General features: G+C 43.7%; 1 protein-coding gene and 1 long non-coding RNA gene across 3 annotated transcripts in view; both read left to right on the top strand.

Annotated features, from left to right (window-relative positions):
• The first annotated feature begins 5,726 nt into the window (after positions 1-5,726).
• Positions 5,727-26,115, top strand: part of NELL1 (neural EGFL like 1) — a 502,747-nt gene continuing 482,358 nt past the window's right edge. For both annotated transcript variants that reach the window (XM_019551935.1, XM_019551934.1), the window contains exons 1-2: positions 5,727-5,898; positions 11,887-12,015. In XM_019551935.1, the coding sequence (XP_019407480.1) occupies positions 5,847-5,898; positions 11,887-12,015 (181 nt within the window). In that variant the 5' untranslated portion in view covers positions 5,727-5,846. The remainder of the gene's footprint in view (positions 5,899-11,886; positions 12,016-26,115) is intronic.
• LOC109321340 overlaps positions 15,932-26,115 on the top strand; it is a 20,335-nt gene continuing 10,151 nt past the window's right edge. The window contains exon 1 of the long non-coding RNA XR_002104037.1: positions 15,932-16,237. This is a non-coding gene — a long non-coding RNA (uncharacterized LOC109321340). The remainder of the gene's footprint in view (positions 16,238-26,115) is intronic.

Below are 26,115 nucleotides of genomic sequence, written 5' to 3'. Positions count from 1 at the left end.
TAAACCGCACTGATGGAGGATTTGTGTGTGCAGGGGAAAGAGACAATAGGAGCTGATGATCAAATACTAAAAAAATGCTTTGCATTTATGAAGTAAATTTCATCTTGGAGAATTCTGCAATTATCATTAAACATCAAAATCCTCCTGAAAGGCAGGTATACAGGGGATAAGCATCATTATCCCCCTTTTCAGATGGAAAGATTGAGGTATGGAGAGTTAAGTAGTTTGCCCAAAGTCTCATGAGTGAGTCGGTGATGGAACAAAGTTAGTTTTGCAAATAGGAGGCAGTGCTCTGCTCTCATTATTAGGGCCCATTCTCTTCTGTTTTTAGAAGACAGTGTAACCGCTGTGGTTCTTATTTACACAGGGATTTTTAATTCTGAATTCTTTAAGTGATCTTAAAGCAATATCTATTTACACATGTATATACAAAGGATCATACATGTGCACATTGTGAATCATTTTAAAGTATTTTAAATTGTAAACATTCCAATCTTCTGGGTAAGTGGTGATATTGCTAAGTTTCCCGTGGTCAAAATTTAGATCTACCCAATCTTTCTGACCCCAAGTGCTTACCAGCTTCCCAAAACAAGATTAAAATATAACTTGACTCTAGAATGAATCAGCAGAAACAATCTCAGGGTGCTGAGTACAGTTGTCCCCTGCATCAGTAAAGGTCTTTGGTTTCTGCTCTGTTGACACAAAAATGGAGAAAATAAACTGGATCGATATTACAGTGCTGCATTGCCTACATGTTGATGCCCATGGACCAAAATCAACTGTAAGGTCTAATTGAGGAAATATCTTGAACATCATCTAGCCACGTACTTAAAAACGGATGTCAGCTTACGCTTATTTTAGTATGTAGTAAATACTTTGTACCATAATCATCACAGTTCTTTCACATCCCCTATGGTCTATTATGTAAAACTCAATACCGGGTCTTAACCTGTGAGACTAATGCCCCACCATTTTAACATTCAGGTTGCAGGTTTACATCCACTACTTTATTAATTCATCAATACAGGGGTAGGCAATTATTTCGGGTAGAGGGCCACTTACCGAGTTTTGGTAAGCCATCAAGGGCTGCATGACAGGCAGCCAGGGGCAGATAAATATTAATTTTCTAAAATTTTTAGGGGCCCCACGGGCCAGATAGAATGGCTTAGCGGGCGGCATCTGGCCTGTGGGTTGCATTTTGCCTGCCCCTGCATCAATACCTCTCCTGCTACTATGGACAGGTGTTTTGTACACTGCTGCCCTCTACTGGATGCAAAGTCACATTTGCTCATATGATCCTGACTCAAACTTTCCAGACTGTGGCTTGGCTACAAAGGGTATAAACCTTGACACTGCTGCAACTAAAAAACTTTGCATGCTATCAAGTAGTACACACCCTCTGTTTTCAGACTGGAGCTCATGTAGTCAATCCTGAATGCTGCAAGCAAGTAGCTTAGGTAAAAATTGAGATGTGCATTTTTTCTCATGATACTAACAATAGTGCTTTGGACGTTTAATCATCTGCCATCCAGGGAACACAAATTGCTTCATACACCTCCCTGAAGTATTAAGGAGTATAAAGGAAATGCTTTATCAGCCTTTCAAATGCCACAAATTCTGTGGCAGAAAGGATTAGCAATTTAACAACACATGGTCAGCAACATCACAATAATTTAGGTCAGGAAGTGAAGAAATACACAGCTTCAACTAGAACTTCAGGGGGAATTTTTGCAAAGTAAAATATTATGAGAGCTGAAATCCAGCTAAGCTGGCTGGAATTATTAACGCGCTACTCTTACAAAAGTGCTGTCAAACTTCTAATTGCTACAAATGTTCAGGACTTCAGTTTTAAGTCATCTGAACCTTACACCCTCTGGCAACATGTATTTCTACCATAATCATGTTGGGACTAAGTTCAGTACTAATACAGGGAAAGCATTTGTTACCAGTCATATAATATTAGAGAAAGTGTGAGAATGGCCTTAGGAGGTGCCAATTTCTCTAACCCTCTATTCACTTCTTCTATTTGGTTCCTAGCAAAAAATACAGAAATCTTTTCCCCCCCGCCTACAATGTGCTGCCTCTGTGAATTACCAGAAAAGGGCTTTTAACATGTATGACTATATTGTTAGTACCCTTATCTGTAGGATTGACTCTGGTTTCATAGTTTCTAGGGTCGGAAGGGACCTGAACAGATCATTAAGTCCGACCCCCTGCCCTGGGCAGGAACGGGTGCTGGGATCATAATACTCCAGCCAGATATCTATTCAACCTCTTGAAGACCCACAAGGTAGGGGATAGCACCACCTCCCTTGGGAGCCCATTCCAGAGTCTGGCAGCCCTAACCATAAAGTGATGCCTCCTGATATCAAGCCAGAACCTAATCTCAATCAATTTGTGGCCTGTTATTCCTTGGTTAGAATGTTACTTACTGAAATACCTCCATTACATCCTGCAGCGTCTATGTTTTCCTTTGAGGTTTCTACTCTAAATAGCCACATGGCCCCAGAATTATTTCAAGCTGGTCTACCCCCAAAGTTGCACAGGATTTAGGTAAAGGCATGCTTTTAAATTGATTTCCCTAAGTCAGTACAAACTGCTGCATTCATTATCTTATGTATTTTTTTTAATCTTTGGTTATTTTTAATTTAGCTTAAGCTGACAAGGAATCAATTTTTGATAACTCAGGATAAGGGAAGCTTAGTTGATTTATGTGGGACCACTCTGGGTTTGCACTGGTTTAATTTAATCAGTTTAAAAGAAAACCTTCATGGTGCAGTAAGAAGGAACAATTAAAATGTCTTTGAAACACTTCAGAGAGCTACCTGTACAAGAGTACTTGCTTTTGCACTGTGACAAAAGCAGCTGAAGTGCTACAGAATATTACCGCTTCAAATGAGGTGCTATTTTGCAGCATTTCCTTTCTTATTACATGAGTATGGGAACAGGGAACCGCTCAGTCCTTCAGAATCACACAGTGCTCTGCTTTTCTCCTGCTCCTTCATTGGGAGGGGAGGGTGGGCAGTCTGACTTAAAAGACTGTGCAGCTGTGGGGTCCAACTCACTGGTCCTGGCCAGTTTGATACTCAGAGCCCCCTGCTGGTGCTGGGCTCTCTAGCCCCAATCGCCTCTACCTCTCCTAAGTCAGAAGAGGATTTCAGGTGGGAGTGGGGTGGGAGAGCCAAACTGAAGGTCTCTACAGTACCCTGTAGCACCCCATGTCTGGACAGTTGTGGCTGCATGCAGCTGCAGCAATTTTTAATCATTCCAGCCTGGGAGTGCCACAGGGGCTGTATCTTTATCCCACGTATGAAAAGATACCTTTGTGAAACATTTCCAGCTTTTCAAAAGCTACTCGTGTCTGCATCTTTAGTTAAACCCAGTGCAACTGTGTGTGTAGGTATATGAGACCTTAGTGTAAGAGCACCAGGTCATTCTGTGGCTGAGCAAATGTGAACGGCATAACATAGAGGCGTGCTTCAGAGCACAGCATTGCCCTTTCATCTAAGAGGCCCATTTCTATTAGTCCATGTTGTCAGAGTACCGTAGAAGGTGTTGCTCTACAATTGGCTCTATTCATTCCATTGGGATAAGAATGGCACCTGCAAAATTAAACTCTAAGGAAAAAAAGAAATATACTTAAGACTTTAAAAATGGAAATGGCTAAAAATCACCAGAGTACATTGGTGATTAATGACCGAGAATTTTGGGGACATTGACCTCATAGATTCCACTAAGCGTATCCATTGCCTCCAGCCAGGAACACCTGTGTTCTGCACTTGATATCATTTACTAAATAACTAAGCAACCCTTGTAGGCTTTTATTGTTTGCCAGAATAAGAGTACATGAATATAAATAACCCTTAAAGTAGTCGTATATTTCCGTGGTGTTGTAACTTGAACATAGTTGTACAGAATTTTATTATATATTTAAGTCTGAACAAACAGAGCCTTTTCTTATGTGGCATATAAGTACCAAATATCCATCTGAACTGACATTGCCCAGAATCAGACCACTAGGGAGAAAAAACTCCTCTGGCTTTACAATGAAATGGTGATTCAACTTGAAGTTCTGTAAAGCTAGACTAATCTCTCACGGGAGGTGGAAAGAGAATTAGTGTAGTTTTATTTTCCCCCAAAATAGAAATCATTTTGTTTCTCAGTGTCTGACCCTATTTCTACTGATTTAAACAGGAGCAAGATCGGGGTCCCAAGTTTTCTGGGCTAAATTTAAAGCCATATTTTATTAGTGAGAAGCAGTAGGTGACATTATTTTATGTGGTATAATGTATTTTTTGACATGCTGGATGGGGTTGAGAGAGGGGACAGAGGTTTGTTTTGGTAATTGTTCTGGGTGGTGCTTTTTCCCTGCAGACTTTCCAAAGCTTTAAAGAATCTTCCCACCTGTTTGGATTGAAAACATGAGAACCAGCAGCCAAGTGACTTGACCATAGGAATGCAGAGAGCCGGCGGAGGAGTCTTTTGATTCTTTTATCCCCCATCCCTTGCTTTTCCATTGCTGTACCATTAACAAAAGTCAGATCAGCTAATTTATCCCAAGTTTCCCAAACATTTCTGATGTAAAGCAGGTACAGAGAGAATGGTAAGTAAAGATCATTCTTTACAAAAACAGAAGTAGACTCACATCACCAGTGAGGAAGGTTTCCCAAAATGAACCTTGTTTAGGTTACCAAGTATTAAGTTCTCTACAGAATGGGGTGGCTGCAGGCTCTCAACCTGCTGACCCGTAAACAGAGGACAAACGTTTGGAACGAGGGGCACAATACAAGAGTAGTGTAGGAATCTCACTGCTCTGTGTAATTCAGGGTGGGTCCTCACGTTGATATCCAGATAACGCTTAACTGACAAGAACAAGAGAAAATAAGAAAGAAAAAAGCAGCTGCAGTAAAGACAGAGCAGGCTCCTCAAGCTGGCTTCACCGGCTGGGCCAGCTGAAGGGTGGGTGATTGCCATTTTGTCGGGGGTGGCTTGTAATTTTGTGAGTGGCGTGTTCCTCCTAGCCCTTGTGCAGCGCTCCGAGGTGGGGTGGGTGGTTTAAAAAAATGTAAAAAGCTGGGTAAGTAAAAAGCACGAACACAAGAGGTTAGCAGATGGAAGCGAGGCTGACGCACCCCCTGCTAGCTGTGCCTCCCCCTCACAGGCCTGCTCAGCAGAAGGAGAAAGGGCACTCTTTCCCATTAATCTTGAGCTGGAAGCAAATCTATCAGATCCTTCCAGAGGCTGGGAGGAGGAGGAGGGCAAACCCCTAGCCACGCTGGGAGCACGCCCGGTCGTGTCCTGAGGTCTCAGTGGGTAACAGGTGCAGCCTGAACCCACCGGGGTGATCAGCGGCACTCAGTGAGCAGGGCAAGGTGCAATGCCACCCCCGTCGGAGCCCAGCCTAGAGGAGGGCAGGGGCATTCCCAGGGGGGCTGCTGCCTCCAGCAAAGGGGTGAGGTGATTCCCCCGCCCCTGGGCTCCACGCTGCGGACCCCTGGCGGCAGGGGCATGAGCAAAGCGCCCCCCCGCCTCAGTGCAGGCACCTGGCGCGGGGTGGGGGGGGCTGATCCACTGGCAGCGGGGGCCGCCTGCAGCCGGCACTCGGCGCAGCCCAACGAGCCCGGCCGGGGGGGGGAGCAGGGGCGTGGGCCCGGGGCTGCCGCGTCAGGGGGAGCGGAGGGGGGGGCCCGGGCTGGGCGAGCATCCCCGAGCGAGGCACATGGACTCTTCCTGGGGAGCGGGACTGGCCGCGGGTGGAGCCGGCGCCGCCGCGTCTCTGCCCAGCCTGGCTGAGCGCCGCGAGTTCGAGCCCGGCAGCTGCCGAGCGGCGCGCGGGGCCCGCGCAGATGGAGCGCCTCGTGGTGCTGGCGGCGGGCGTGCTGGCTGCGGCCGGGGCAGGTAGGACCCCGGCACGGGGCTGGGCGAGCGGCGGGGAAACTTTGCCCCGCCGGGGAAAGCGAGCCGCTGCCGCGGGCTCCCGGCGCTCCCTGCCCGTCCTGCAGGCGGGAGAGCAGAAACAAGGAGCTCGGACCCGCACCTCCCCTCCCCTCGGGGGTGTCAGACCTCTTCCTGCCTCTCTCCTTCCCTCCCTCCAGGCTCTCAGATTCCCTTGCCTCCCCTCGGGGTCTCGGACCGCCGCCCCTGCTCTCCCAGCAGGGTCTCAGACCCCCACCTCTGCCTGCCTCTCCTCGGGGTCTCAGACCCTCCTCCCCCTGCTTCTCCTCCGGGGTCTCGTATCCCCCCTCCCCTCCCCCATCAGGGTCTCATCCCCCGCTGCCCTTCCCGGCTCAACAGGGCAGGCACCTGCCGGAGGGGGCATTTTTTGCCCCCCTTGCCATGCAGCACAGGTGCCAGGGCCAGCAGGAGAGCAGGCTTGACTCTGGGGGCCACAGGTGCGGGCACGCCTCCCCTGCCCAAGCAGAGCCCTCCTTGCCAGGCAGGCGACTGGGCACGCAGCAGGGGCAGGGACCTCTTGGGCAGGCCGGTAGCTTCGGCATGCCCAGCTGGCAGAGTCACCTCTGCCCAGCGGAGCTGCTGCTTGTCTTGCTGGGTTGTGGGGGACTGGGGAGGAATCCTCTGCACTGAGTGTTTTTTGACAGGCTCCTCTTTGGGGACCTTTCTCATTTTGCCCGGCTCCTCCAGGTGAGCCCTCCTGCCCTCTGTTCATTTTTGCGGCGCTTAAGAAGCGGTCTCTCAGGAGGGGCATGTGTGAGGCGAGATTCAATAATGAAAAGTTTCAGGAAGCCCAGGCTGCCTCTCTCACTCCCTGCTGTTTGTTCATGAAAGGAGAGGATTTGGAGTGAGAACAGGTGAAAGCTGCGGGGAAGCAGACATTAGCCTGAGAAGGAAAGAAAGAGCAGGTCCCTTTGGATTTTTCTGCTTTCCAGAGGGCTCTGGGACCACAGGGCAAGGCAGAGTTTTGCCACGAAGCTTCCCATTTAATAACGTTGGGAGCGTCCTTCAGGATGCTGGTATTAAACGTGGTCCTTCAGGATGCTGGCATTAAACATGGTCCATTGCCAGATGCACGCCTGATACCGTAGCCTGATCAGAAAGCTTCCCTTTGTAAATTTGAGGTTGCTGATCAGTATTCCTTTTGGGCTGATTAGAAGACTGGCACATTTTTAATTCTGGCTATTTAGTGCAAACGCTTTCTAGGAGGGGCTTTATCTGTAAGAGAGAGTCTCATTATCGGCTTGAAGGCATGCATATGCAGATCACACGCATGAGCTGATATCTCGATATCTTTCATCCACAAGTATTGCTATATTGGCTGCAATGGGGGCCATTTTTATTAAAGTGCATGCTTTAGTGAGAACTGAAATGTAGCCTCCCTGGGCATTTAGGAAGGTTTAAAGACCTGGGGAATACTTGTAACAGGCAAGATACAGACTACAAATCCCTGATGCAAAGAGTTACTAGAAATAATATAGCAGAAACACATCTTTTTCTTGTGGAGTCTTTGTTCTCTTTACTCTCATGTAGTGTACTACTCTTAGTAAGCTTGGATTTAGGGTACATGAGGGGATCATTTTCAGGATGATGTGCAAATGATGTTTTCAGGAAAATGACCTGGTAAAATTACTATAGGCACAAATTTATATTTTCCCTAGAAATCAAAGTTTAAGATGGCAGTTAACATGATAAAGTATTGGAGTATTGCCCCATCAGTGACTGTCACTCGAACTTGTAGAGTGTGACAGTAAAGATGCCTGGGGAGAAAATTTCTCTTGTTTTCTTAGCCACTGTAACATTGATATTGCATATTGACACTCAAAATGGTTGCTAAGACTAATTTGACGCTAAATTATTTGGAATGGTGGAGCTCCTTGGAAAGTTATTTTTGTGCACTGATAGGCATCAGTGCTGTTAATTGTCAAAAAATGGAATATACGTTTTAGAGTTTACTTGATGCTGCTGTTCAAATGGAAAATATGTGCTAGACAATGACTGGATTGTGCTAAGTATGTTTTTACTTAAGTTCCTTCTCTAGCACAACCGTATGTATCTACACATCGTCTCTCTACACATCATCCATGTATAGACATTATCACATAATATAAGCAGGTGCACTGAAAGTATAATTAAACTATAGAGAATTTTCATTGATCACTAGGACTTGGGTATCCTTGAGAAAGGTGCAGGCAGACAATGCAAATTGCAAGGGCTGTGAGGCTGCATTCATTTCTTTGAGGGATTTCCTGTTGACATCATTCTTAATTACATGGCTTAAGTCTCTCATGTACTACAGTGCCTTCAAGTCTCATAGGTCCAAATCCCCAGACTCCTGAATTTTTCTATCTTTGCTCAGGCAAACTTCTGAAGCAACTGGAGTTTTTTTCCCCCCTGAGTAAGAAACTGAGCTAAAGATTTGGCCTGTCGGCTTGTACAGGGGTTGAAGACAGTCAGCCCCTCACAAGATCCATAATTTGCACAACTTGAAAACAGTAACGTTTAAGGAATTTCTAGGTTTTTGTTCTGTTACTAAGAGACAGCATACAATATTGGATGCCAATGCAGTTGATGTGCCCATAGTTCTCTTTACGTAACTCTCCTAGTTAAGATCTCTGAGCCTGGAGACCACAGAGGGAAAGGAAACCTGGTTATAAAACAGAAACTACTCATTTGTCGTGTATTAATTATTAAATGACCAGGATTTTGAGTGTCTGCATGCAATCTCCAGAGCCGGTACAAGAAAATGAACAGGTATTTCAAGCAACAAAGTATATTCTTACTAAGAATGTTTGAACCTGGGGTGACCAAAGTGTCAGCTGATGTAAAATAAGTCAGTGGAGCCATGCTGATTTATGCCAGTTGATTGTCTGGTCTCTGCGTCTCAAATAAGCAGTTTTAAAATAGAGTGAAACTACTGTACTTAATGGGGTCACCTCTGTTTGCTGTGTTAGGACACAACTGTACTCTCGCTGAAGTCAATGAGCTTCCTACCTGAGGTCCTTGGGGCATCTTGGAGCTGCAGTGGAGGTGATCTGGGCACACAGAGCCTGGCTGGCAGCTGAAGCGTGGCTCTGGCTGGCCAGGCTCCAGTTTTGAGCAAAGCACACTGCTGCCAAGTGTGTGTGGGGTTTTTTTTGTTTTTTTTTTTTGTGTGGTTTTTTTTTTTTTGCTACTGGGATTTCCTGGTATCTGAATTTGGCTCTTTGCTGCAAACATGAAGTGCAGGGAATCAAATCATGTGTGCAGTGTGTGTTTTGCGGTACCTCAAAAGCTTCTGAGACACCGCAAAGTGCACTGGTGCGCTCATGTGAATGTACCCCATTAAACATGGCTTAGTGGTTCATCCTTCCAGTATACAACATGTTGGGATTGATATCAGTAGAAGAGTGGTCTGATTGCGCTGGGCTTCTGATTGGCCCGTTACTCTTTGGAACCAAACGTTCCAATCTCAGCTGAGTCAGCCCAGCTTTTCCTTCTTCCTAAAATGTTACCCTTACTATCAAAGTTTGTGCATTCTTCTTTTGAATGAGACCTTAAAAAAAGAAGGTACCATTTGGCTTTGATGTTCTTAGCCAAAATATTTCCTTTCTGATTGTTGTGTGTGCTGTTTAAAGAGCAGAATGCTACTCCCTTCTCTGTAGACTTGGATGCCTTGTTAGCAGTGCTGCTCCATGCTGTGATGCAGTGTGGGGTCTTTATAAACACCAGGTTTATTGTTACTATTCACTAACTTGATCATTCTTTGCTTTGGTCAAAGGAATGTATTTTTTATGAATACGTTTTTATAGTTGTGGGTTTATATTTGGTTAGGATGATTTTCGCTGGGAAGAGCTGGTTTGATATTGAGACAGCGGGCTGCATAGTTTCTCACTTGAGACTTTGGATGCTATTACCGAATGTGGCAGCACCCAGCTGAAGGAGAAGAATTAAAATCTCATTGGAATACAAGCGCTGTGGGTTCTGAGCGCCTGGAATGGATTGAAGAGTATGTTAAGCCCAGTGACACTGTTGAGAGTTTACGAAAATTATAATGTAGGAGCAGTTTACCCCAAGTTCATTGCAGGCTGTCTGAATTTTCTACAAAAATGTCTCTAGCCTTATATTCACATGACAGCATAAAGTCAATACACTCTAATAGAATTTCTGTGGAAGCCAGAACTGTTCTTATGAAGTGAAGTCTTCCGTCATAGGGGCCAGTCCTGCTAGGTACACAGCACTCTCAATTTGTGCTTAAGGACTGAGGTGAAAGGGAGAGTTTAAAGTTTCCTTTTCAATCACTTTTAATACTTCATGCATTTTATGAAATAGTGTCATCTGCATTAGCACAATATATTACCCAAGGTATTTTAATACTTGAGTAATGGAAAAGGAGAGAGTTCTGTGGTCTAATTGATTTATGAACAGAATTTATGATTTCTTCTTGTTCATTATCAACCCCAATAGTTTTTGAGAGAGTCTTTCAAAAACTAAGAACAGGACACATGCTGTCTAACTCTTTCAGATATACCAGCCCTGAAAGAAACGAAAGGAAGTGATTTAAATATAACATAGGACAACGCTCAGTGGAATTGGGTATACTTTGCTAAGAATGCTGGGCCCCTTGAAGCCAGTGGAAGTTTTACCCATTGATTTCAGTGGGGTCGGGGTTTTATTCTATGAGCTTATTCCTCTTGCTCCTAATTAAGTTAGTTGCAAAACTCATTAGGGACATGATTGGATTCTACAAGAGGTTCTCAATCTACATCCCAAGCACATATCTGATAGTACATCAATCACCATGTTGACAGATGGCCCCAGGACAGTCTCTTCCTATTTCTGGCTGGATAAATGTGGTATATTTAACCATCTAAAGTGTTTGATAAACATATAACTGTCCTTAACTTCTGATCCTTGATATGTACAACAACTTTAAATTGCATTTGGACATTAATAGCCACTCTCATCTGTATCGAAGGTATGAAAATCATCCATTTTCATTGAGGTGGTGTAGGATGGTGGTTCTCGGCCTTTTTGGACTTGAGGTCCCCCCTCACTCCCGACCCGCAGCCTCCTAGCCCTGCTGGTGTCCCTCACTCTCAACCCACAGTTCCCCACCCCCTCAGCCCTCCTGGTGCCCCTCACCCCTGACCTGCTTCACCCCTCCACTAGGCCTCAACCCCTCAATGTGTGGGGCAGAGAGTAGGTATGTGGGGAAGGGGGGGCATGTGATCCCCCAGATTTGTGCACTTACAGGAGGCACGGGGCTGCAGTCTGGCTGCACAGACACAGGCAGGTGGGACCCAACGTGGGAGGGGTAAGCAGGGTGGTGAGACTCGCTGCTGCTACTGCTGGGACCCCCACACCAGCTGTACCATAACAGCGTGAGGAGTAATGGCTGGGGGGCCATACTGCCCTCACTTCTTCCTGGTGCCAACTGCTTGTGTGCTGGGCAGCAGCTCTACCCTAATGCAATGGTCTGGCTGCCACTGCTCCCCTCAAGCTGCCCAGACTGCCTCCCACATCACCGTTCCCAGGGTACAGTCACAGCCTGAGGAGAGAGCGGTAGCGGGGCCATGGTGGCAAGGTAGAGCTGGAGCCTGACGCATGAGCGGCTGGCAATGGGAGAAGGTGAGGACAGTGTGGCCCCCCCATCCATTATTCCTTGTGCTGCTGGTGATGTGGCTGTCACGGGGGTCCTGGCAGTGGCAGCAATGAGTCTCGCTGCCCTGCTCTGCCCTTGCCTGGTGGGTCCTGCCCACTGGGCTGTGGAGGCAGCTCCTATCCTTGTCAGTCCAGCCAAGCTAGAGCCCCAAACCCACCATGGGTGCATAAATTGGGGAGGAGGGGGAACATGCCCTCCCGATGCATTTCCTTTTCTTTCCTAGTTTACCTTCATTATTTTAATTCCTTGATTTAAAATAAAAATTGATTTGCCTCAATTTCTTTTTGCAGTTGCTGGATTTGGAATGGATCCTGACTTACAAATTGATATCATCACAGAACTGGACCTTGTGAATACGACCACTGGAGTTACGCAGGTGTCAGGACTACACAATGCCAGCAAAGCATTTTTATTTCAAGGTAAATCAAACAGCTTCGTTTCACTAGGACAGCCCCTGTCTTTATGAATTACTGAGAGCCTGGATGTTTAACTTAAGCTCTATAATGTGTTTGCATTTCACTATGGCTTATGCTTATCTTGAAGATATTGTATGTCTTATTGTGATTAATGTGATGTTTTTAAAAGAGTTCTATTGGGTAGCTTACATCAGTAGGCACAAATTTCAAGGGAAACATTTTTAGGTACGTGCAAACCTTTTCCTAAGTTGTTTTCAACCAGATCCTTTGCAGCAGTTTCCTGGCCTGGACCCAGTCCTACCTTGACATTTTTGCCCATGTACCCATACACCATAGGAGTTGTGTGAAAAGAAGAGGGTAGTCCTAGAGTCCTTTGTCAGTATATTGATATTGATTAGTACTATATCAGACTCCAGACTATTTCAGTGGGACTCCTTGCATGAAAACAGTACATAATACTATATTTTTGACTGTCCAAGTTGAAACTGGCACAAAGTAAGTTGAGTACATTCCTGGGGAAAAAGTAACTGCTTTGTTAAGTAACTACAGGTCATTTATCTCCAGCCTAGCTAGTTTAATATGAATAAATAAGATACCTATCAGAAAATTGTATTGGAAGAACCCTTTAGGAAAATTATGCAGCTTTCACCCATACTTCATGATATTTTAAATCACATGGTTTGTGCTAATTCCTAGATGCCAGAATCATTAACATCTGAAATGTAGGCATCATTTCAACTATGAGATATTTAGCTCATTACAACTATGAGATATTTAGCTTTTGATTTCCTTCCTAAGAATTCAGTTTTGCATTTTGTGCTGGAGTACTATTTAGGTAGCTGAGGTGACCTGTGTTAAAAGCAGGTCTCTGCAGACTACAGTCTTAATTAGTTTAAAATATTTTAAATTTTTCAGTTGAGGTTTTGTGGTGTTAACTGAAATCACATTGACAAACTGTTACTGTGGGTCTTCAGTGTGGTAGTCAGTCTTCATGGAAAAGTGAAGAGGTAATCCAGGAGTGTTTGAAACTATTGAGACTGAAATAAAATTTGAAAGGATAGTGATAATGGATGTACAGTTCTTTAGTTCCTTTTGTACTAGAGAACCCCAAAGTACTTGTAATTTTCTTTAGGTTTCTAAGATAAAAACTTTACACAAAGTTTATCTGCCTCTGAAATGCAGACAGCTCTAGGGAAAAACGTGCTTGGACAGGAAGTGAAGAATAAAGTTTAGGGTTTGGAGTTGGTATGCAAAACTCTTTGAAACCTAGATCCCCAGGAACAAATCTCTTCATGCGTAAAGCTCCTGTGCTTGAGCAGTCACCTCCTGTAAATCCTTTTTCACCAAGAGGCCAGGGTAGAACTGCTGTCTGTATTTAGGTGTCTGTGTATAGTTTTAGTCAGGAATGGGTCTGGGATGGGACTCTTGACCAAGCATTCCCAGTTCTTCCTCCTTCCTGGAGGAGCTGTATGGGAGACCCCCTCCCTGATGCCGTGAGACAGAGTGCAGATCCCAGATTACCCTGATTGTTTTGGGGTGACTTCCCTGGTTGTACATATTATTTTTTTGTTAATTGTCAGTAGTATGCTTGAGGCTGAATAAGATAGAAACATCCCCCTTCATTAGACAAAGAAGCTTTCTTTAGGACAAAGGATATCAAGCTCATCCTTCTACTTCCTTGCTTTTTTTCCCCTTTTTCTTCTAGTTGGCTAAGTTTTATTTAAATGTAATGGCTCTCTTGCCATCTTCTGCTGATATATTAAATCTAGTATCTTTATTGTGTTCTATTTCATGTGTAGTAAAATCAGTGGAAAGAAAAGGTAATAGCTTAATTGTAGGAAATGGAAAAGAACATAATTTTTTTTTTAACCTGTAGGGTAGTTACTGTCTTCCAAGTAATTACGGGATATATTATCTGTACACATAGTATATACTTCCTTGTACAGGAGCTTTTCATCTGGGCCATGAAGCCATTTGCAGTCCAGATGGTGTACACGGATCAGCCATGTACTGAAGCCAGAGTATGCCCTGGACTGGACCCGTGTGTTGCATGCGGCATGCAACTCCAGCCCTTGTGCTGCATGCACATATGCTGGCCCTGCCCCGGCCCACTGCATGTGGGATTCATGACTGGTGTGGAGTGTAGGCCCAGTCCAGGTGTGTGTTGCAAAGCACCTGCTCTGGACCAGCTCTGTGCACTGGATATGGAGCACTGGGCTGGTCTGTGGGCCCGATCTGTGCTGGTCCTGGACACAGCCTACAGGGCTGCTCCGGTGTGGGTGCCCCATGCAGTGCACACTTTGAACTAATCTCATGTGCAGTGCATGGGGCTTGTCTGAGACCCACAGGCAGCACCGTGGATCAGGTGATATAGCCTGCAATCCGGAGCAGCTCTATCTTTGACACCCTTGCCTTAGGACGATGACTTGACCTTGCTTTAGACCTTTTGGTTCAGGCTAATTTGTTCTTTGTTTGATGCTCATCTTTCTTTGCTGGTGCTTCGATGTTTATCAGTAGCTGACCAACCATTGTGTTAAATAATAATAGAGCTTTTTTTTCTGCAGTTGAAACTCCGGAGACAATTTACAAAAGCTTGAATTTGGCTACACTAGATTGGAGTACTGAACCATTAGAATCACTGATCTTTGTATTTGATTTCCTTAATTTTACAGTAGTTCTTCAGCCTCACAAACCTTGTACATGTTGGAGCATCCCCAAAATGACTCTCTCAGAAAATGCTAGGAAAGTAGCACCTAAGTTTTAAAAATTGCAGTGTTCTATGACGCGTATCACTAATCCACTGCAAGATGTACCTCCTTTTCTATGTTCTCTAAGAAGTGATCCCTTCTTTCAGAAAGGCTTTGATCATTTATTGTTGTGCTGTACTGTTTAATGCCTGCTTTTCTTTTCGTTGCTTTACTTACTTGTTACACGTTGCTGTAATATCTAGTATCTGTTTCTCAGGGTTCTGGCAAACATTTATTTAATGGCATGATGGAAACTGATTCCGCATGTACACGGTAAAGAATTGCAATTTTGGGATCAGGGGTCAGATCCCAGTCACTTTGGGCACCTATACATGTGCAGCAAGGCTGCTCCCATGCACTGTAATTACAGTGCATTGGAGTAGACTTGATTAATTGAGTCTGCTGAAGCATGGTAATTACTGTGCTTCAGCAGACTCCAGTGTCACATGTATCAGCGTATCCGTGCTGAAAAATGGCAGCAGGGGCGCTGATACACATGTTGCTCTGGGTGTTTTAATTAGAGCGGCTCTCAGAGCCTCTAATTAAAGCCCTCCCCCCAGCACACACCCATGGAGCATGTGTATCATTACTGTATGCCAGTGCACGGGGAACCAGGGGTTATGACTTCACCAAGAATTTCACCTATGAGTTGAAAGCTTGGTGCCTGCAACACTGTCTGCAAGGCTGACAGTCAGCTGGTTGTCGGCCCCAGCCTGGCTAGGTCTGGGTCTGGTCCAAGACTGTGAGCTCTCTAGGGTCCAGGTTCAACCACTGGCTGATTGTTGGACCCATCCTCGGACAGTTTTGTTTCTGGTTCACCTGAGGCTGTTCAGGCAGACAGCTGATTGTCAGCCCTGGTAGGTTCAAGGGCTTTCCCCACTGAGGTCTTTAGTCCCCATACCTTGCATCTTCGGTGGGACTGCTGAGCTTAGGTCAGAGGCTCCTAGCTGGGGAAGCTGAAAAGCTGCCAAATGTGTGGGGTTTAAAGTCTCTGTGCAGGAAGTCCTTTATCTCCCCCTGCTGGAAGCCTTTGATCCCCCATGCCCAGAAGCCCTGCCAGAGCAGCTGGGCATGGGGTTTAAATTTCCCACTGAGGGAAGCCTTTTGGCTACCTTATCTAGAGGCTCTTCTCTTTCCCTCCACCAGGGCAGCCCTGGGCCCAGTTGGGAACCAGGACTACATGGAAGGCCAGTACCCACTGTCAACTGATTTCAGTCATTCGGTTTTTCTCACCCTTCAAAAATGCAACTACTTTCAATCTTAGAAAGGACACCAAAGAAAGAAATCAACAGAGAAACTGTTACTCTTTATTCAGTTCTGACCTTCAGTGTATTATGAGACAGACTGCCATGTTGTGTGGTTACATGCAGTAACAATAGATACTAAAAATTTATGTTCTTAAAATCTCACCTTAAGAAAGTTTAGAATTTAGCTCTAAAAGGAACCTCCCAGACCACTGAACCCAGTCCTTTCTGCGGGTAAGAATCCACAAGATTGTTTGGCTAGCACACCAGAGCCACAAAGCACACTAATCCTCCCTGCAAGAATTGCCAGGGATAAATAGCAGGGAAAACTAGGGTGGTGCCAACTGCAGTGCAGAATTTGTTATGTTAATATGTGTTCTTGTGATTTTGGAAAAAAATAGTTCTGTACAACAGAGGAAGGCCCCCCCCAAAAAGTGCAACCATTATGACCAGGAAATATCTTTCTTATCTCAAATTCAGTGATTGGTTTGATCCTGAGGGCATGAGCAAGACCCTCCAGCCAGGCACTGGAGACCTTCTGATACCTGATAGGAACATCAGCACATTTTGGCTGATCCATTAACCGTTGCAAATGTCCAGTGCTTCAGAGGAAGGCAGGAAAGAAAAAAAACGAAACAAATGAAAGCAACAACTTCTACCACCAAATAATACATTCATGGAAAGTTGAGGGAAATTCTTTCTGGGCCCTGCAGGAAACCAGCAAAAACCCTGGACCATGGGATTACTAGAACCCTCTTGCACAGAGATGGAGTTGTATTTCAGCACCGTCAAAGGCATATCAAATACTTGAATCCATTTGTCAGATGCACTGATTAGTGCTGGAAGAATACCCCTTTCCCATTGTGCTATCCCTTCCATACTCTTGTTGAACTTCATTTCAGAGCCCTTCAGGTACCTTGCATCCCCTACTTTGTTTGAGAGACCATTCCAAAATGTTACTCCACTGATTGTTAAAAACCTTTCTTAAAATTTCTAATAATTTCTAGTCTATCAGCTACCTTATGCTGTTAGTGTCCTTTAAATTAAATAGTTCTCCTCCTCTGATTGGTACTATAACAACATAACATGAAAAGATTTGGCTTATTTAGTCTAGCAAGAACAAATGTTCAGGGGCCAGGAAGAATTTCCTTCAGTCCTTCAGTTTTCTTCAATTAGTTCTTCCATGTAAGCTTTATTTAGTGTCTGGTTTTGTTTGGTGATAAAAGTGGTTACTTTCATTTGCTTATTTTTATACATTTATCTGAATTTTTGTTTTGCAAGGCTAAATAAGCCAAGCCTTTTAATCTTCTCTTATAGGATAGGTTCTCCATTCCCCTAGCCATCCTAATCACCCTTCCTTGTACCTGCTGCTGTTTAAATTAAGCTTTCTTTAATGTGGATATCTAGAACTGTACACAATTATCTCAGTAGACTTCCCTATAGTTACTAAAAATACTCCAGATAGTACACCCTGGAATTGCTTTAGTGTTTTAGAGTCACATGATACTGACAGCACATGGTTATCCTGTGATCGACCAGTATACCTGGGTTCCTTGCTTTCTTAGTTGCCTTCAGTCTGTGACCCCCACTCTTTTAACAAAATCTTTAGATTACCTCCTAAATGCATGATTTTTCACTTCATACCATTCTGTTTTTCTAGTCTACAAGGTTATTTTCTTCTTTTTGTTTAATAAACTAATCCCACTCCATGTTGGAAATGTTCTACAGTTTTTGTCATTGGCAAATTTCATAAGAACAAATTTAATTCTACCAAGATCACTAATGAATATAGAAACAGAATGAGTCCCAAGACTGATTACTGAGAAACAACAGTAGTAACCTCACCTCAATCTGATAACTCTCCTTTCCATACAGTCTGTTAGCCAGTTCCTTATCTACCTTACAATTATCTTAACCAGTTTAGCTAAAAAAAATCTTGTGAGGCATAGTATCAAATGCTTTGCTTAAATCTAGATAAATTAAGTCCAATATATTACCTTTATCTAAAAAGTCAGTCATTGTTTCATAGAAGGATATTAGATTGTTCTGACATAATCTTCTTGGCTAAATTCTTGTTTCATTTTTCCCATTTTCTCTATACTTCCATATCCTTGATTTTTCTTTCTTCTAATAATAGTTGTTTTAGGACCTTGCATAGAACTGAAGTCACACTGACAGGCCTGTAAGTGCTGGTGTTACTCTTTCCTTTTTTGAATCTAGATATCGCCCCGCCCCCAGTTTTGCCACCATAAGCAATGTAAGATTTGCTTTCACCTTAGATGTGGTAATTTCCATTACTTTATCCTTGCTCCCATTTGGTATCATGATTATTCACATTTGCATCCCTACTGAAGGTTAAAGCAGTCACTTCATGGGTCACTCCTAGATTATTTTTCATCCCCACCTGATCTTTGGTTTACAGTGGTCCCACTTCTTCCTTCTTTGGGTCTCTTAAGTAGATCATCAAAGAGTCTTTTGCTGTTTGCTTTTAATTTTCTTCGAAAAGTCCATCACATCTGAACTTTTGGATGTTCTTACTCTATTTCTGCACTTTCTGATGTTACTGATCAATCCTGTTTTTCATTCTGTGTAGATTTTTTGCTACTTTTAAGGTGTTTGTTCATCTACATAGGTCTGTAGTCCTTTCTTGCCATTTCTCTCCTCTTGTTTGGGATGGAAGCACCATAGTTAAACTAGAGTTGTCAAACGAAAACATTGATCATGATTAGTTGCACGATTAAAAATATTAGTTGCAATTAATCATCATTTCAATCAAACATTTAACTACTCAAAATTATGCACAGAAACACTCAAAATTATGCAAAATTATGCAGGTACTTTGTATGGTTCAGGGGTGGGAGTGGAGTGTGTGTGTGTATGTTGGGGGGAGTATTTGTGAAGGTATGGGGGGCTGTGTGTGTGGGGTTTGGAGCCTTGGGAGGGAGGGGTCCCTGCATACTGTGGCAGAATGTGGGGGTACTGTGGGTAAGGAGTGAAGGGCAGCAGCAGGGGTGAGGTGGGGGGCTGTGGCTTGGGAGTGAGGGGCAAACACAGAGCCAGATGGACAGGCAGTGCTGTGCCAATAAGTCTGTGGAGGGGAAGGGGCAAAGTGGGGGAGATCAAGCCCCCCATGGTGACGGAGGGGGTGGGCCGGGGCAAGGATAGTTCTTGGGATGATTGGGGCTGGGGGGGTGGGTTATGGGATGGAGTCGTGAGCAGCTTGTGCAGGGGTATGGGTGTGGTGGCTTCCCACACCCTGAGGGAGGCTTAAGGGGCACCTTCCCTTCCCGGATTTGTGCGTGGGGCAGAGGCAGGCTGCCTGCTGTGGCCTGTGGCTCTGCACCCTGCTGCCTTTGCCCTGGGAGCTGCGTGATGTCATGTTGTGCCTCTTGCTGCCGGGCAGGCAGGGGATGTGCAGCATGGCCAGCATGTGGCTCTCAGGACAAAGGCAGCAGGGCTCAGAGCCCCAGCCTGTAGCGGGCAGCCTGTCTCTGCCCTACGCACAAATCCAGGGGGCACATGCCCCCCATGCCTCCTCCAGGGGCATGGGAGCTGTGTCCCTTCCTACGCTTCTGGGTGAGCCTCCCACAGCTCTGGCCCATGTTCTTCCCTGAGCTGCCCCAGGGTCCTATTCAACCCAGCACCTGTCTCTCCCCCACTGTGAGGGCCTCGATCTGCCCCCTGCTCCCCCTCCACAGGCTTACTAGCGCGGTGCTGCTCTTTGTATAGTGTGCAGGCTGTGGCTGCTTGTATGTGTCTGTGTTCCCCTATCCATCCCTAGCTGCAGCTCCCTGAAGTCCAAACCCAGGCTGCCCTGCGGTCCTCTGTGCTGCCACCGCTGCCTGGCTCAGAGGCAGCAGAGTGGAGCACGGGCTCAGGCTCCAAAACCATGTGCACAATTAACGCATTAAAAAAAATTAACTGAAGATTGACAGTCCTAACTTAAACTGTAGTTAGTTCAGAGTAACCCTCAGGCCTTAATTGTAGTTAGGTAGAGTGATGCCAATCTAGAGTAACTGGAATTAAATCAGTGTACTTTGTTTTTACCATCATGTTGTAAGACTTAGTCCTGGGTTTGGGACTTCATTGTAATACAGTTTTACAAATTTAAGGACAAATTCAACCTTGCTATCATTGGTATGCTTTCAAGGGTAAGTATGTGTCAGGCAGCCTACAATAGCCTTAATGTGAGCCATTGGACAAACCTAATTTATCAAATCATTTAAACATGTTCTTAACATTAGTCATGTGGGAAGTCCCATTGAACATGCCCTTTAAACTGGTTAGTAGAGGATTTCAGTTGATAAGTGGGTGATTAGCACCTATAGAAATTAGGTCCTTCACTCTGTTTCATTTTCTGCTTTTGTAAATGGAGAGGAAAAAAGCTTGGGGCTAAGTCTAAGGGGATAAGGATCAATCAAAAGTATGTGAATATCAACACTGACCATTTAAAGGGCTAAATGTTGCACCTCTATTAAAAGATTTTTAGGAGTCCACAAATAAAAAAATGTTGAAAACTACTGGGTTAGAGCACTCAGACAGGAAATAGAAGCCTCAGGTTCAGTCCCCTGCCTAGCCTACAATCTCTCATCGTGCAGGAGTGTGCCCTAATTGCCAGACTGTAGGCTTTTCTGGTTTAGGGGCATGCTCCACGAGTCCTGAAACTGGTCCACTGTGGAGAAAAGAATTCAGTAGGACAGCAAGCAGCAAAAAGGGGGAGGAGCTGGACTTTGTAGCCTTGTGATTAGGTTCTGGGTTCTGGTCCTTACATGCATGACTGCTCTATTTTACATGAAACACGCATTGGTTAAAATGCAGAATTTTTTACTGGAATTTGGGGCTTTTCTCTCCTGCCCTGACATATGAACACCAAAACCAATAAGCTATGGTGGGAAGCACCGTCACAAGTGTCTTCTCCTTTTCTTTTTTCCTTTCCTGCTATGCTTTACATGAAAAGAGAGTGTCTTAGTTCTTTGAAAGAGCGGTTGTAGCACCTTTCTTCAGGAGAGAATCCTGCGAGGAGGATCCCAAGTGAACAGAGATTCCTTCTCGCACCCGGTCACCTAACTCCAAAAAGGGGCAGCTCTGTTCTTTATATTTCCTCTTGGCTAACTTTAGGCAGCTGCCTGTTGGGTATGTTGCCTTTAGATGACTCCTTCCTGGCTGTCTTGGATCCAGTTCTTAATTCTTCTTATACCTTGTACAGTCAGGATTCATGGTGTTGGGTTTCACTGTAGGGGAAAGGTGCTAAAACTTGAAGCAGTTTAAGAAGAGGTAAAATACATCAATTCTGGATGAGCCATATTACTATGGGCATGTTTATATTGAAGTCAGTGTTTTCAGATTTGCTCATCCCTTCCATGTGGTCAGGGAGACAAGGGCCTGCCAGCAAGGAGAGGCGGAAGGGGCTTCAAGGGGAAGAAGTTGCGGCAGAGAGCAAGCAGGCTGTCTGATCGTTCACTTCCTCCCCTGCCTTTATTTTTTCTGCTGTAGCAGTGGGAGATGGACAAATTCAAAGAAAACCTCCATTAAGGAGATAACATTCCTGCTGTATGCAGTTCCCTGATATATTTTAATCTGCAGTTGTGGCATGTGTTTATTTATACATATACAAAAAGTGATGTGGAGAACTATAAAGGTTTTGGGCTAGTTATGCTTTGCTATTGTAAATTAGAGTATCTTAATGGAAAATAACAGCTTTTTCATACCTGTTAACATTAGGGCTTAAGATCTGATGCATCTTGATTTACTAAGGCTTGGGACCTCATGTCTCATCTCCCCCCAACAATCCTCTAAATCAGCCAAAGAAAAAGCCAACAGAATCCTCCCCCCCCAACCTTGGTGAAACACAAGATTCCCAGTTTCCTCTTTTCTTGTTCTGTCCCTATAAGAGTCTGAAACTTAATTTTATCTTTGGTCTAGAACTGGGTAATGTATACAGACCAATATAGTTTGTGGTGAATCAAAGTAACAATTTGTAAGATATTCAGTTACCTTTTATGAGATTTAATTGCAACTATGAAACCTGCTCAGAGCTGTGGAATGTTTGTTTGTTCTAAAGCAGATGGATAAACGGGAAGAGTGCAGGTAAGGCAATTAAAATTAATAGTTAATGGAATTAATATATAGTTCCAGTATGCATTAGTGAGTATTACCCTTAAACAAGGGTAAAAGGAGGGAACTACAATGTGGAAACAGGCACAAATGGATGTCATGTGAATAATGGCGTTATGCTTCTACTTGTGGTCCCAGTGAGGCCATTCATACAGTAAGTAAACCTTGAAGCACTGACACTTCTTCAAGGCAAAGTGTAGCCTTGCCATTCAGAATGGAGCTATACTTAAAAAAGCCCCCAAAACCCAAAAAACTAAACAAAAAAACCCTCCATGGGTTTCAGTAGATCCATGCATGGTCCACAATGCTTATTTCTCTGCCTTCCCAACGTGGAATTTCAACAGATTCCTCTCGACTGCTGTGTCTCCTGTGAACTGAAGTGGATTTTGAAGCACCTTTCTTCGGAACAGTAATACTAATTGATTTATGTTTCATAATGAATAGAATGACATAGCCCTCCTGACGTCCGTGATAATAGTTACTGATACCTTGTTGCTCACTACACATACTTGCTGCCCCTTGGCTCAGACCATGAACACATTGTTAGTCTTGTATAGATATCACTATCAAGAGGGATCACCACCATTGAAAAGTTAGAGGTATTTTGGCTGTGCTGCAACGTTCTGGCTTGTTCATAAGCATAATTTGGCCCTTTTATATTACAGGCAGGACTGGTAGCACTGCCTGTTTTATAGGAAGATTGCCTGACTGTTTCAATTATAAGACCCTATTATCAGTTCTTCATAACTTTTCCAAAATATAACTATTCAGGCTGCAGTTTTGTATCTCAGTTATCTGCTTCCTGCTAAACCAGATGGTTTAGCTGTATCTGAGAAATGGCTATGGAAAAATATATTGCTTTGGAAGTTGGAAGAATTTTAGTGCTTTTACAGTATGGAGGAGGAACTTGAATTTTCAGTGTTTGGGGGAGTTTGATATTAAATTTGGTGTGCAGGGGAGACAAGACAATGGGAATAGGGTTTGCAGCTAGTGAGTTGGGGAAAAGAAGGGGGTGGGAAGAATATGAGGAGAAGTCAGAGTAGAGAGGGAGACCATAATGTCAGAGAAACAAAGAAAACAGGATCACTGATTTAATAATCTTTGAAAGGGACAGTGGGCATGTCTACATGTGCTCCTATGGCACCATTGTTACTACGCCATCATTTAGTACTTCCTCTTGGAAGCCCATACTGTGCTGTGTGCACCGTGCACAGTTATTTTTAGCTGCTACATTGTTTTAGCGATGTGCTATACCACAGAAGCGCGTTGCTACAGCTTTGGCTACGTAGCTTTGGCATCATGGTTTCTGTTTGTGGATGCTACATTGCCATAGGGTCACATGTAGATGTGCCCAGTGTGACTAAGCACTAATCCAAGTATTACACTAGTTAGGGTGCATAATCTGGATGAAGACTGGGTGGAGGAAAATAATAGACCTGGGAAGGTACTGGGACTCGCTAGATAAGGACACTGGGAGTGGGAACAAGAGGGAAGACTCAGATTTGGGGAGAATGGATTGGGGAGTCTGAAGTGCAGAAATGAGCGTGTGGTGGAAGTCTAGGATGCTATTAAAATTTTGAGGATTTGAGACTGGGACTTGGTAGGTAAGGAGAATGAGACTGATGAAGAAAAATTTGTGGGGTAGAGACAAGACTGGAACAGGTAGAAAGGATCAGTTGGGCAGACAAGTGTGTGCTAGTAGCAATGGAACCCAAGATCTGAGTCTCACCCTTTCTGCTCTCTTCAAAAATTTGTGAAACTTTATGGGCCCATTGTGGTGTCTCAGAGGCTTTTGAGGCGCTGCAAAGTGCACCCCATGCACATGATTCTGTTCTTTGTGCTGCATATTTGTAGCATGGAGCCAAATTTAGCCACTGGCAAATCCCAGTATCCAAAAAAAAGTGCCTTAAAAAGCAGCACTGCCCATGTGGCAGCACTGTGCACCACCTGAAACCAGCCACGACTGTGCTCCAGTTGCAGACCAGGTTCCATGCCCTTGGATCACTGACCCTGAAGCCCTGGGAGGCCACTAGGACCCCGGGTAAGGCTGGTGTGGGGCCAGCTCAGGTGCTGGCCCCAGCTTCCCCTACCCAACCCGGGGCAATTTGCCCCACTCCACAGTGTGCGTGCAGGGGCATTCCCTGGGGGAAAACTAGCAAAGATACAAATATATGCTGCTGCTAGTTGTTCCTGTGGGAACGCACATGTGCGCTTGTCTGGATGTGTCCACTGTATGCTGTCCTCCTTTACTATTTGGTCCACAGAGCATATGATAATATCCTACTGCTATCGGTTATCAATTAATGCAAAGCTCAGTGATCTATATAGCAGATCTAAAGGTTCCAACTCTACCATTGAACCTTGTATGTATCCATATAATGGCATATCTATTGATCAATTAATCAATCAATAGATATAGATATCTTTTTTTAATTTGCTTTTTTAAAAGCCCAAGAAATTACAAACTTGCAACCTTATATTAAAACACATTATTAAGATTGCAGTGCTGAACACTTAAAAAATTTAGGAAATACCACATTCAAAATTGCTAGTGTAACCATAATTCTGCCCTCTTTTATGCATATAGTATTATTAGAAGTGGGATGATTTTCTTCCAGAAAACGTTAGTAAAAAATACAGATTTGGCAATACTTAACATCTTTAGAATATATGTTGATTTTTGCCAAATTAATTGCTTAGAAAAAGATTATATTTAAAAGAAAATTTGGAACTATTTTTATTTTTTTTCAGTTTAATATTAAAAGTAATCTGGCCTTTTTTTGGTTAAATCTTTTATTTTAAAAACATATTTTTTGAAAGTTTGAAATTGACAAAGCTATGAATTTTTTAAAATGCATTTTGATTGATTAGACATTTTTTGGCATACTTTGATACACCAAAACATTAAAAAAAATTCTATCAGTCCAAGCTAGAATCACTTTTTCTGCAATTGCTGAATAAACTCCCCTTGTCTCTTATCTCTAATTATTATGCAGTCTTTAATTACATGTAATGTAATGCCTCTCTCTCTCATTCTGGAGATGGACTAAGGTTGTGTAGTAAAGGACTCAATTTGTTGGATTTCTGCCTCATTTGTCCTGATTGTTATAAAATGTCTTGAACGTGAGTGAGAGGATTGCAGAAAGAAAGGTGATGGTCTCATGTTTAAGGTGGTAGAATGCTGCCTACAAAAGTTCCAATATAGTGCCAATCTTTGGAACCTGAATTTTTACAGGTGGTCATTATTGTGTGCGTCTCATTTTCTGGCATGAGACTCTGGGGTCTAATTTACAGAAATGCTGATGACCACAGCTGAAGTCAACGGAAACTGAGCTTTGAATATATGAGATGCTATTATAATGCTAACTGCTTAAAAAATCAGGCCGTGGTGTTTAAAATTGAGCGTTCAAACTTAGTGGAGACTTTTGAACTCAGTCTACTTGTGTCTTATTTTTTCAGCTGTAAAATGGGGATAGGGATACCCCTCGTCTGGCAGGAGTCTTGTGCAAATGCATTCATTTATGTTTGTGAAGCATTTGGATGCTGTATTGATGAGTTGCATAGAAAAATCCATGAGGAAATGAATTATTTCATCTTTAGAGAAGGGTTTGAGTAGTGTTTGGTAAATAACATATAAGGCCATGCATTAGACAATGGGATAAAACAGCATATTAAAAAGCTGTTCATTGAATGAATACCATTCATTCTGTGAAGTGCATGAGGCAAGAGGTCCTGAAAAATAAAATAATATGTGATCATGTAATTAAAGGGTTTGAATTAGGGTTGTGTGGACTGCTTAAGTCTGGCGTTTCCCAACTTGCATTCTTTTAATGCATTTTTGTTTTTTCAGTGTGTTTTTTGCATTTACTTATACATACTATATATAGTATACATATATATGTATATTATGCATTGTGTGTGTGTGTGTGTGTGTATAGTATTTTATTTTTATATATCTATACACACACAATAAATGTGTGTGTATGTGTGTGTGTGTG

This window comes from Crocodylus porosus, unplaced genomic scaffold, assembly GCF_001723895.1.
Source record: "Crocodylus porosus isolate Cpor-Errol unplaced genomic scaffold, CroPor_comp1, whole genome shotgun sequence".
NCBI lineage: Eukaryota > Metazoa > Chordata > Crocodylia > Crocodylidae > Crocodylus > Crocodylus porosus.
This window is presented reverse-complemented; position numbering and strand designations above follow the sequence as displayed.